Below are 13,362 nucleotides of genomic sequence, written 5' to 3'. Positions count from 1 at the left end.
CTGATAGTCAGTGGGCCCCTTAAGCCACTTGATGGTTTCACGGCATGTTTTTTTACTTTTGTTTACTGGCAGATCTGATAGTTATGTTATGGTTCTCTAATTTTAAAACGTCTTCCATTCCAAATTATAATATACAACTAACAGCTGAAACTCACGTATTTTTTAGTCACTCGCGCGACATGTTAACCGCTAATGTCTCACGATATCGATAGTTTAAATTCGATTATAATACACTTCTTTACAGGTTTTCTTTATTTCAGGACTACCTAAACTTATGGTTTAGATAGATATATTATATATTAATATTACGCCGGTATCTTAAGACGACGAAATGGTAACGCGGCAAGTAAGTTACTTATTAACAATTTGCATTCAGGATTAAACTAACGCAATAACTATAGTCAAAGTCAAAGTCAAAGTTAAAATATTCTTTATTCAAATAGGCCTAGCAACAAGCACTTTTATATCAGGTAAGTTACTTATTAACAATTTGCATTCAGGATTAAACTAACGCAATAACTATAGTCAAAGTCAAAGTCAAAGTCAAAGTCAAAGTCAAAATATTCTTTATTCAAATAGGCCTAGCAACAAGCACTTTTATATCAGGGTATTTTCAGAAAAATTGGTACCATTTATTTTTTTTCGAAAAACCATCAACTATAGGGTTATTTACTCAGAATCACGAGTACTATTGAATAAGACAAAGAAAAAAAAATAGCGCCTTATTGACAACCGACAACCTATCCTTTCAGTTGAGAATAGCACATTTTTTTAACCTTTTTACGCTTTATGTTATACACACAAACACCACTCACACGCCAAGCGCCCGGGCGCAAGCGTGCTAATGTAAACCTTATTTGAAAGTGTGAAGGTTTGACACCGTCCGCCATAACACATAGTTGTCCATGGCGCTGTGAGCACGACAAGCTCCGACGCCTTTAGGTGTTCTTGGCGTTCAACAGGTCAACCTTAAAGACTTGTTAGTAAAATATTACTAAAAAAATGTCAACGATATTTTGGGCCATTTAGTATAAATGTATGTATGTATGTGTTTGGGCAAATGTATGTATGTATTAATCTAAGAATAATACGAAATAAACGTCTCTAGCAAGCAATACCAAGAAATTCTTACCAAGATGATGATGATAAAGACGACGAGGAAGACGATGATGAGGCCGACAGCTTGGAGTGGATGAACATCATCTTCCTTCCCTATAACCCGGTTTTCCGTCTCATGGTTCTATTTTCTGTGCTCTTGAGGATAAATATGGTAAGTCACTAAATAAAGGACGCTTCACACAAGGAATTCCATACAATGATTCTACCTCTATCACACACGCGTAATTATATTGCCCCGCCCATGATGCCGACTTGAATGACACTGTGCGAGTGAGGAAGCAATATAATTATAGGCGTGCGATAGAGATAGGAACAGGCGGGTTAATGTTCCAAATTCCTTGTGCCAAGCGTCCTGTTTACACATTTATTAGTTTTAATTGCGAATTTACATAATTATACTAATCACTAAATTCCGCTGTTCCCCTGTTCCTATCTCTATCGCACGTGCATATATACTGCTGTCCGGTGCTCGCACAGTGTCGTGGACCACCGGGACAGTAACGCAGCGTACAACGTAGGCGAACAACACGCGAACGCGAAGCGAAGCGATGCGGCGCGGGGTGAATCAATCCTTTGATACCTATAGAAGTGTCCTACGTGGGCGATCTCGTTGCGAACGCCGTGGGCCGCGCCGCTTCGTTTCGCGTTCGCGAGTTATTCGCTTACGTAAGACGCTGCGTAATATAATTACGCTCGTGCGATACATTTGAATTGGAGCCTTTTCCAAGTGTTATGGTTTGTATAGAAATGTATTTATTTTTACAGGCTGCTATAGAGTCCCTTTATCCGATAAACTGCAGCGATGTGATGGACACGAATTTTTATTTGGTCATCATTAAATACCTGCACGAGTACTTCTGTGACGTCATCTATGGACTTGACACTCTACTTCATATAGTTCACAGGTTTGTTCCTTTTGCGCCATCTTTGCTCTTCCTTATACATTGTTCATATAATAAGAGACAGTACTCGTAGTAGTACCAGGCGTGGCTCGCTCCGCGATTTCGTACATACTGCCTACACCAATTTTGGTGTCAAGCCATAGTAGTTGCCGCGCACCGCTACGGAACGGACGCCTGCTCGCGCTTGTTAGAGAGTGAGCCTTCTGTACCTAGTACTATTATTTATTTTGTGGTAGTACTATTTAAAGAATCCATCTAACTCTTTTTATGTACACCCAGCTGCAAAAGATCATGGGTACTTTATGAATGGATTTCATTCTTAGTGTGTCAATTTGCAAGTCGCTGTACTGTCAGCATCAATAGTAGCGGATACAACAATATGCCAAAAGTATCTGCCATCCTGGAATACTCTTCCAAATAGAGATATATTTCTACAGTTCATGTTCAAAAGTACCTATCCTTCAGTCTAATTGTTCTACATGTAGAGACGTAACTCTTTTTGTTAGTAGTGCCCCGGTAAGCTCGGCCGAATTTTACCTTCCCATGCAAACGGAGTTTTGTTCTCATTTTAAAACTACGTGTTGGATTGTAATGAAACTTTGCACATACAATGACATGAGGTATATCTAGGTCTGTAATTAGTTTATGTATCTCCAGTTTATAAAACAAACTAACTAGAGCACAAGTTTTGTATGAAAAACTTAAATCCGCTGTATTTTTTTTACTATGGTATCTGAAGCTACATAAACTAATTACAGACCTAGATATATCTTATCTTATTGTAAGTAGAAAGTTTCAGAGCAATCTAGCTAGTATTTTTTATACTATTAGTAGTAACTACGTTTTTATGGAGAACCGAGCTTTCCGGGGCCCTTAAGTAATAAGAGAATGGTCATATACTTTTGACGCGTAGTCTGATCCGCTACTTTTAATACATTTCAAAATAGATTATTTTTATTTTAGAGTTGCGGACGTTTCTAAGCGACGGGAGTACCCTCCGAAGCCTAAATTGTATTTAATGCTCGATATTATCTCTTTGCTCCCGCTCCATAGACTTCTTACATCGGAGCTCTGTCCCCCTATAAGAATTTGGCCCAATGTGTGCAATTTGATTGACATTATTATGTGAGTATCTTCTCTCTTTCTCTTTCTCTCTGTATCTCTCTCTATCCTTGAGAATTATTAATCCCATCAGATGGTGGGGTCTGCCTTTCTTGTCATCAGAGACTAAAGACGTCGGGAGAGAATACGTTTGTGCCATCATACGCCACTTACATTGGTTTGCAGGAAAGCGAAAAGATGCAAAAAAAATGTATATTTTCGATAAGTTTACATTTAGGAAATATTGAACTTATTTATTAACATATGTGCCTCATGTTTATTATTATTTAAAAAGCATTTTTATTATTGACATATCCGTATTGGCACAAACGTATTTTCAGCCGACGAAGTGGAGTTCAATTGAAATGGCAAATAACCCAAACATGACAGATTTTATTACCATTTGACAAGTTTTTTTCATTAAAATATGATTGAAAATGAAAAATGAAAAAAATATATTTAAGATATTATTCAATAATTTATAATAAACTTATCTTAATCGCCCAGATAAGGCGGAGATGTGATTTTTGTGAAGTGTGAGAATCTTTGTTATTGAAGGTAAATTTGGTTTGCTTACATTATGTGCCACTTCTTTTGAACTCCGCTTTAGAATTCAAGGCGTACAACCTCCCACCGCGGCGCGTTCCTGGAGTGTCTTTTTACTATTTTCCCATACTGTTCTACAAACAACAATACAATAAATGAAAGATGTGATCTGAAGCTTTCTTATGTACAGACCGAGGTGTGTTTTCTATTTATTTATTTTTTGTCCGTCGGATCCGGAACGCGGCAAAACTTTGTGTAGCACAGCGGGCCGAAAGTTGACGCTTTCCGGCCGGAGGCAGGCGTGGCTCACTCCGCGATTTCGTCGTTTCGCTACAAGTACATGCGGCCCACACCAATTTTGGTGTCTAGCCATAGTAGTTGCCGCGCACAGCTACGGAATGGACGCCTGCTCGCGCTTGCGCTTATATCTCTCGTAATAGACGCGTTTTGTTAGAGAGTGAACCTTCTGTACCTAGTTAGCTTATTATTTATTCAGTGCCGGAGGGAAATACTTAATTACATATCTATTTCATTTCCACAGCTATATTACTTTCTTTTACAGAATCTACAGAATTAATGAGCATTTTTCACTGTCAACTACACACAATTTCTGGAACTTGGTTATTGGTTACAGTCTATTAACTTTGGTGTTCACTAATGTCATATCATGCGTTTTCATATTACTAACTTACCGGGAACCATACGGAGTTGGCATAGGCGATTTATACGATTGGCGAAAAAAATTGATCCTTCAGGTATGTATATAACTAGTAGTTTATGTGAGACTGCTACATAATGCCTAATTATGTACAGTTACATACACTGCTTTATCTACATCAATATCATATGCAGCAAATCAAAGTAATTTTATACTTAAAAACTAATTAAACGTCAAATGGCGGTAATGCAAACTTTTTCGCGCATGTCACGCATCCGTTGTCAAACAAACGAGTCAGGGGCCGACTGCCATATCGTTCGACATCAAGTAACATGCGAAATTTGACAAAATGTGTTTCTAACTGACATTTCATTTCGAATAAAACGTCATCACGACTGATAGAGTCAGTTCGGAAAGAGACGTAAAATGTATTGGGCCATGAACATTCCACGACTTCTCTTTCCGCACACTCTATTTCGAGATATTCTTAATTTGAATGTAATTAAGGTATCGGTTATCGATAACATAAAGTGAAAATTACGATGCACCCACAGCTACTCTATATAGTCATTTGTCTAACTTAGTAAGAGTGAAATTAATTCCTAATAACAGAGTTTTATGACACTTAATTATAAGTTTGGTGTTTTGCAGATGAATAAGACGAATACAGAATACGCGAGATACATGAGCGCGATGTTATTAGTGTTATCTTATGGTTTACGGGATCTATCGAGTGACACCAAGCCAAGCAACATCACAACGTACTATTGTGTGACTTTGTTTATGTTAATCACATTCTCGATCTACACGTTTATCGCTTATCCCAAGTCATTTGCCGAGACGCAGTTAAAACTGCGAAGAAGCTTTGAATTTTTCCCGCGAGTCCAAAAAATTGTAGTGGAAACAAAAAGAAAAAGCCACCATCCTGGAGCGTATGTTGACGTCAGCAACTTTTATAACCTAACGTGGAAAAAACGTGGCGGCATCACAACAACTCCAGAACTTATTCTTGAGTTTCCTAGACATTTACGACTTGACATAAAGAAGGATCTGACGTGGCCCATTTTCCATCACAGTCCCACGTTGAGACGAGTTTCTTTACCTTTCATTCACTGGCTCTGTGATCTGACACACCTTGAATTCAAATTACCTAAAGAAGTTTTCTTTGCGAGCCCCCACTCTCGCTCTCACTTGTTTTATCTCAAATCTGGAATAGTCCAATTGATATCCGCAGAGGATGGCACCACTTCTTTACTTTCTGTGTCAGGCGGAACGTTATTTGGAGATATCAATTTCTTTATACCTCCTACGGCCACAAAAACTGTAATCGTCCGCTGCCTGACTTACTGCGAAATATATTTCTTTACTCGGAATGATATTTTAAAAGCTTTGACCAAATTCCCGGAAGATCGTAGAAAAATTATGGAGAGTATAAAGAGTAAAATACAGCATGCTAGGACTCTTCACACCTGCAAGCAGCATGTGAGGGGGTTGGATAGAGCAGAAGATGAAGGAGTCGCTTGGATCAAAAAACGCTGGTGGGAATTACATGAAGCGATTACAAAATGGAAAAACGCAACGAAAAAGTCAGAGGCTAAATTCGTATTACCTCCCGAAGAGGCTGTTTATCACTGTTCAAAATATATCGGCCAACTAGTCTTATGTCCTGATGAGCAATTGCAAAGGCAGTCTATGTTTGCTAACTGTCAGTTTCCGTGGATACTCGTGCCTGATTCTAAATTCATAAAAATTTGGAATTTAATTATTCGTGTCACTGTCACTCTTGTTTTAATACTGTATCCACCGCATTTGCCGTTATCTATAAAACCGGAGTATTTTCGTCATTTCCAAGCGTGGACAAATATTGTATATATTGCTGATGTTTTTTTGTGCTTATTAACGGCCATAGAGGAACAAGGTCACCTACTATCCAACTTTGCGTCAGTAATGTTCAAGCGCTGCAAGAGTTGGACATTTATTCTTAATATTCTGGCAAGTCTTTGGTTGGAGGACGTCGTGGTTATTATAGGAAAACCTGAACTATACTCAATCAGTCAGTTCAATAGGCTGATTAAAGTTTATTTAGTATTTTTTATGGACGACACTATTAACGATGTGAACAGAGACCCAAGCTTAAATGTTTATCCACCTATGTTCCTTTACTTGTCCTTCCTTTATGTAAGTGGTTATTTTGTGCTCTCGCTTACAAAAATTGTACCGAAGTTACGTATAAGGTACTTTTTTGGCAAATCACTTTGTGGAAAAGAAGCCATCTGTGACCCATCACTTTCTAAAATGTTTGCCGCTTGTTTGACGTGGACCTTTCGGGATTTGTATGTTAAATCGTGGCCTAATGCGCTTGAAGAACTGGGTGTCAGAGTAGTTTTCGATTACCTGAGTTTGATAATAGCAACATACTGCGCCGGCCGTTTGATCGCTGTAAATTATTTGAGGAACATAAACACTTCGAATTACCTGTTCTTCGCAATACACTTGAGGCATAAATTAAAACGCCAGAATGTTCATCCTGAGTTGTGGAATCGTCTGGAAAAGTACGTGCAATGTCACTGGAGGCATAACAGGAATTTAGAGATTACTGATACAAGCCTGCTCCGACATGAACCTTATGATATATATTGGAAGGCGCATGGTGAGATCGCTGCAAAAATCATCATGATGTGCAAAGCTTTTGTCGGGGCCAATCCAGCCCTCATCAAGGAACTCGCACGTATAGCCAGATTTACAATTTTACCGAAAAACTCGACAATATTGTTAACTGGTGTGACAGTAAAGGACGTATGCTGGCTTGTTAATGTAAGTATTTTTCTTTTTATGTTCTGCCTACTACAATTTGAAAATGACTTCGCAAAACTTACTGTTTACTAAACAATTCGGAACTAAGACTAATATTATACCTTCAATCCATCCAACTTTTCGATGGAGGATCATTTTCTCCACCTATAAAGTATATTATCAAAAGTAAAATGTTTGTAAAAAATATAAAAGAATAGTAATCAAGCCATGAATCAATATGAATTAAAAGAACTACGTTTTTGTCGGTCGTGTATATTATATTCTTCATGATATTTCAATTGGGAAATTTACTATCCATCGCAAAAATAGACGGTTTCATTTAATCTATCTCAGACGCAACAAACCTGCTTTCAAACAGTACCAGAAATTTAGAAATAATATTGAATGTCACGAAATATCTCTTAACGAAAAATCGGTCTTGCTCTTGCTCGGAGCGGAGTGCGGAATATGCGGATCCACATCAGTGTGATAATCACGTAACTTGTTAACACATTCACTGTCATGTAGGGGCCCGTCTACCCCTTCCCAGAAAAAAGCCTTTAAATTGCTTAATAGTCATTTATCGAATAGCCCCAACTATTCTTTGAATTGCTTACCCGTTTATTTGACTTAGCTCTCGGAACGGGTTTCCATTACAGAGATAAGTACCGTTATAATGAAAGGGTATCCCCCTTCCTAAATCAAAAAATTATGACACCTGTGCTGTCAACAATGTCAACACGCTAGAGGACTGGGTAGTCCTTTGCTTTAAACAAAAAACGAGCAATATTTAATTTTATTTTTACGAAGAGAAAGTTTAAAATGGCATAAGCGTTATAATTTATAATCGATACCCCTTCAAGAGATTAGCGCTTAGGAACGAGTATTCAGCTTACCCGCGCTTAAAAAGCCAAATGAAAGGATTTAAGTTTGCAACGGCTCTGCTTTGGTAAATAAAGCCTTACGAAATACCCCTTCCAAAACCCTCGAAGGGGATACCGGACCGGTCCCTGCGACGATAGGTGTGTTCATTTTATATGTGGCACTTGGCTCTGAAAGTGTTTATCTCCTCACAGGGAGTCATAGTAAAAGAGTGCCAGACGGAGACAGGAGTGGTAACAGAGACCATCTACGGGCCGGACGAGAGGCTGGTGTCTTGCTCGGCCGTGTTTTTTGGGAAACCGTCTATGGTCACATGCACATCTTTAACGGAATGTGAGGTATGTAATGCATATAGAGTTTTACAACATATTTCTTGTTTGTTATCGCATCATCCTCAGTCAAAACTAGTTTTCAAAATGCCCTGATGGTCATCACCATCCCGGCTTAATGTAGTTTTCTTATATGCCTTGGATAAAACTGGTTTTAACAACTTTTTATTAACTAATATTTTTCTCGCTCGGCTTATAACGCTGTGTGCACGATTTTTATCTAACACGTTCTTCTTCGCTTCGCTCGTTGTCGTACCAATCCTTCCCAATATATTCATTAAAGTTGTTGTATCGGTTTTGCCCTGGACTCTTCATATACTGAAAAACCTAATATTTTTCAGATGCTATGCATAAGTACAGTCGATTTTTTCCGCATCATAAACCAATACCCTATAGAAAGGTTACATATCCGGTCGTGCACAGAAAAGTTTAAAGTTTTATTTAATGACCTATTGAAAGCACATGTGGCTATCAGAAAGGTGGTAAGTATTAATTCGTCTGTAAATTAGATCGTCCGTTTAATATAAATACTCAGGCCTGCAAATTTCTTCATTCGTCACTTCGGTTTCTTCACTTATTATTAGTCAAATATGTTAAGACACTGCAGTAATATTTCCAGGACAGTTGGAATGAAATCGGTAAACCTTCTAAAGAAAAGGAGAAATTGTTAAAACATCCCAAAGAAATGCCCAGGTCTATCTGGAGACATCCAGGATCTAAGTAAGCAATTTAGTTTCGCATATAAGTCAGGTATGTTGTTATATTCTCTATTTTAATCTTTTCAAGTACCTACCTGCATCATCATATATTTAAGAGTTAAACTCTTGTCGGAGGAGCGATTTCCATGTATATTGGTCCTCTGCCTTTTCCTTGCCAGTATGATAAGATGCGATTGAGATTTTTCTTTCATTGATTCATATAATACTTGCTCTCCTTGGTCTCCCCTTTTTCTTCTTTGCTTCAACTCTCCCTTTTTTATTTATTCTTTATTAAAGGGCTTTTTCGCCCACTCTCCCTTCTATGATGTTTTTGATAAATTCGACGTGTCGTAACAGTGTCCAAGTATTTTTTCTCTTCTATTATCTATGGCTCTCAACAAACTTCCTACTATCTGCATGGTACAGGTATTAAAACGGGTTAGTTCTTCAAATTTGATGATCAATGACACAAGGCCAACTTTGAAGTTTAAAAGCTGTTTAAATCTTTTACAACGACGAGAAGAATTTTACACTCCACTGGCTCCACAGAAAACCAGCGCCGTTACTCTAGTTGTGTCAGCTGCATTGCTGAGTGGAAACCATTTCGGCTTCACATCTCTTTTTCTACTGTTTTGTTTATCTTTGCCTTGTATTTGCTATATATATGTGTTGTCTGAATAAATGATTTCTTTTCTATTCTAAGGCTATTAATAGGTACGAACAGTAAAATTGAATTTTCCTTCAGGTTCACGAAATACTGGATGGCATTGCGCGCTTTCTTAGTCGCTGCAAACATCATTGTTGCTGCACTACAGGGTAATTATACATTGACTATCAAATTAATAGAGTGAAACACGGGCGCGACTAAAACGCTCCTAAACTCGCCATACGAGAATGTATGTAAAGATAATATATAAAATAATAATACTTATCACCTTTACATGCTTTATTTTTAACAGCCACTGCTTATTTAAAAAATTCTGACCCTAGCTTTAGCAGACGATCGATATCGATTTTAAATTGACGACCGGTCTGGTCTATTGGGTAGTGACCCGGCCTGTGAAGCCGATGGTCCTGGGTTCGAATCCCGGTAAGGGCATTTATTTTTGTGTTGAGCACAGATATTTGTTACTGAGTCATGGATGTTTTCTATGTATGTAAGTATGTTTTGTAAATCTATTTGTGAAATAAACTATTCTATTCTATTCTATTCTATTCTATTCTATTCTATTCTATTCTATTCTATTCTATTCTATTCTATTCTATTCTATTCTATTATATTCTATTCTATTCTATTCTATTCTATTCTATTCTATTCTATTCTATTCTATTCTATTCTATTCTATTCTATTTGTATAAGTATTATATATATCGTTGTCTGAGTACTCACAACACAAGCCTTCTTGAGCTTACCGTGGGACTTATTCAATGTGTGTAAGAATCATAATCACTAGCACTCTGGTACATTTTTGCATGTTATTTTCGGCATCGGCGATTGTTTGGTACTAACATTTTATGTTTTAATAACAGGCGGGAGTTTAGCCGGGAAACGACAAGTATTGTTACCGATAAATACGGTAATCGACTGTTTTACTGCATTAGATATTGTAGTAAAATGCTTGGTAAGTATTATTTATTTATCTAAGAACTGATACAAGGGTAGGTTCAGCTCTATTTTTCTACTCAAGAACTCTAAGACTGTAACATGGATATTAGGAAATACGAATTGTGTGATAGTATAACACAGAACCGTTAAGGCGATTCATACACTGACAATAAAATGATAGATTTAACAATTATACCCATTGTGTACATTATTAGTGTTCTAAAACAATACGCCTGATATAATATAATAACACACTGAGAACGTGCCAACGTCGACGATTGTAATGTCACCATTGCGATCGCGGTGACCTGTATAAAGCCTTTATTTGGGTGAATCAACTTTTTCTTGTCACATTGCCATGACTACGGTCCCTTGGGTCAATCTTTAAACCCTTGGTTTATGGCACTTAAATTAACTAAACATGCATTTTTGTGGCAGTCCCTTAATATAAGCCCTTTCCATAATGGGTCATCTAACAAAGAAATTTGTAGGACGTCTAATAAAGCTCTGTTCTTCTAACAAACTTTGCTACAATTGTCCCCTGGCTAACGGGATAGAATAACAAGAAATAGTTAATTTCCAATGTAGTTTTTTTTATTTCTTCCAGGCGCCTTACTATGATGCGAGAGGTCTTCTAATCTACTCTAAATGGAAATGCTTCTGCCACTACTTCACACGTGGTCTACTCCTCGATATAATAGCCCTAGTTCCCTGGTACATGTTGCCAGCGGTGTCACCCATATATATCGCACAGGATACCGCCTTGCTTGTCTATGCTGTGAGCAAATATGCCCGTTTGCATCTGTTTTTGGGTTATTTCAATTATCTGGCTGATACTCCTTTGGCGAATGTGTCTACACTGTTGGTATGTACGAGTATTCGTTCACATTCTATTCATTCAAATCGTTTTTATTATACTTGCAAAGAAAATTTGAATTTAATTTTTAACAAGCAGAAACGTCTGCGATCGATGCTATTAAGCTTAGAATAAATTTAGAATCCAGAGGCCGTGAGTTCAAGTCTCACCCAAGGCAGTAATTTTTCCACTTTTAAATTTATTCTAAATTTGAATTTGTTTTTGAACATTTTTTGTCAAACAAATTTTCAATCATTTTTACTGTTACGATTTCAAAATTTCTAATTTATATATGTGGCAACTGGCGATTTGTAAAAATGATTAAACAATTGTCAATTTTACGAAAAATATTAGTCACTTAGATTGTGCTGCGGAGTTGTGCCCGGCGTGGCTCACTCCGCGATTTCGTCGCGTCGCTACAAGTACATGCGGCCGACACCAATTTTGGTGTCTAGCCATAGTAGTTGCCTACGGAACGGACGCCTGTTCGCGCTTGCGCCACCTGGCGGTCATATCTGTCGTTATAGATGCGTTTTGTTGGAGAGTGAATCTTCTGTACCTAGGTACAGAAGATTCACAGGTACAGCGTAGAGGATTTTCAAAATTTTTAATTTAATAAATTAGATATTGCCTTGTACGTTACTCAGTTTTCATAACAACACATTTTATAAAATCTATTTTTCTGCAGTTGATAAAATGGCAATGTTTCCCTATATTACTAATGTTCTCAATTAGTCATTACCTGATAATGGAATGCGTCAAACACGAGTGGGATGATCATTTTGCTTTGATTAGCACATCGAAACGGCCTGGCTGTTGGCTACCGAAATTTATAGAATTGTATCAGGATCCTTCACCCGAACAGATGGACTTAGTAAGTTTCAAGTACAAAAAAAAGCCATGGAATTTGATATCTGTGCCACTTCGTACCGTGTCATAGTTACAAAAAAACCGGCCAATTGCGAGTCGGACTCGCGCACCGAGGGTTCCGTACTTTTTTAGTATTTGTCGCTATAGCGGCAACAGAAATACATCATCTGTGAAAATTTCAACTGTCCATCTGTTAGCCTGGTGACAGACAGACAGATGGACAGCGGGGTCTTAGTAATAGGGTCCCGTTTTTACCCTTTGGGTACGGAACCCTAAAAAGGAAGCCAAGCCAAGCTTCTAACTCTACAACCCCAACTTCACAAACTCTACACCTTAGTCAAATTATGTGGCTTGGCCGTTTCGTTACTACAACAACTATTATAATAAAAAAATATGAATTAATTTTTCACCTTACGTCCATGTGATGGTAGCGAAACGGCCAAGCCACATATTTTGACTAAGGTGTAGAGTTTGTGAAGTTCGGGCTTGTAGAGTTAGAAGCTTGGCTCTACAAGAGATCTGATGACTTTTTGACAGTGCGAGCCTTATGGTTTCGTCTTGGCAACATTTTACATGAAAATGTTTTTGGTGGGATTATATTTTCCATTTCCAGTTTATCTTTAAGCTCCTTGATGATATATCCAGCTATAACTTTGTTTCTTTTTGTTTTTAGCTGATTGGACAGAGTTACAGCGTGGCCCAGTGTGCGTTTCTGCGCATCTCTTACGGGTTATTTAATGTCCGAGAGACCGATATGCTTTTGGGAGTCGTGTTGTACTCCCTCACTGTCGTTTATTGGTTAGTCAAAAAACTTATCTTTTATCATATCAGTATATTATGTTGTAATAGCATATTACTTGGAATCGATTTTTATTCATTATTCTACTTTTTGTTGGCAATGTAAGGGTAAGTGGAAAATGATTTCATTTGCTTGTGGAGCTAGATGATCCCAATCTCTTTATAGTCAGCATCCTTAAAGATAAAGATAGTTTATTATTAAAG

General features: G+C 37.7%; 1 protein-coding gene across 1 annotated transcript in view; it reads left to right on the top strand.

Annotated features, from left to right (window-relative positions):
• Positions 1–331: 331 nt before the first annotated feature.
• LOC134745846 (uncharacterized) overlaps positions 332–13,362 on the top strand; it is a 36,316-nt gene continuing 23,285 nt past the window's right edge. The window contains exons 1-11 of the mRNA XM_063679937.1: positions 332–346; positions 1,109–1,270; positions 1,885–2,065; positions 2,969–3,146; positions 4,231–4,423; positions 4,939–7,203; positions 8,196–8,339; positions 8,950–9,050; positions 11,223–11,499; positions 12,179–12,364; positions 13,034–13,158. Coding sequence (XP_063536007.1) covers positions 332–346; positions 1,109–1,270; positions 1,885–2,065; positions 2,969–3,146; positions 4,231–4,423; positions 4,939–7,203; positions 8,196–8,339; positions 8,950–9,050; positions 11,223–11,499; positions 12,179–12,364; positions 13,034–13,158 — 3,827 coding nt within the window. The remainder of the gene's footprint in view (positions 347–1,108; positions 1,271–1,884; positions 2,066–2,968; positions 3,147–4,230; positions 4,424–4,938; positions 7,204–8,195; positions 8,340–8,949; positions 9,051–11,222; positions 11,500–12,178; positions 12,365–13,033; positions 13,159–13,362) is intronic.

The sequence above is a fragment of the Cydia strobilella genome, chromosome 12, assembly GCF_947568885.1.
Source record: "Cydia strobilella chromosome 12, ilCydStro3.1, whole genome shotgun sequence".
Taxonomy (NCBI): Eukaryota; Metazoa; Arthropoda; class Insecta; order Lepidoptera; family Tortricidae; genus Cydia; species Cydia strobilella.
This window is presented reverse-complemented; position numbering and strand designations above follow the sequence as displayed.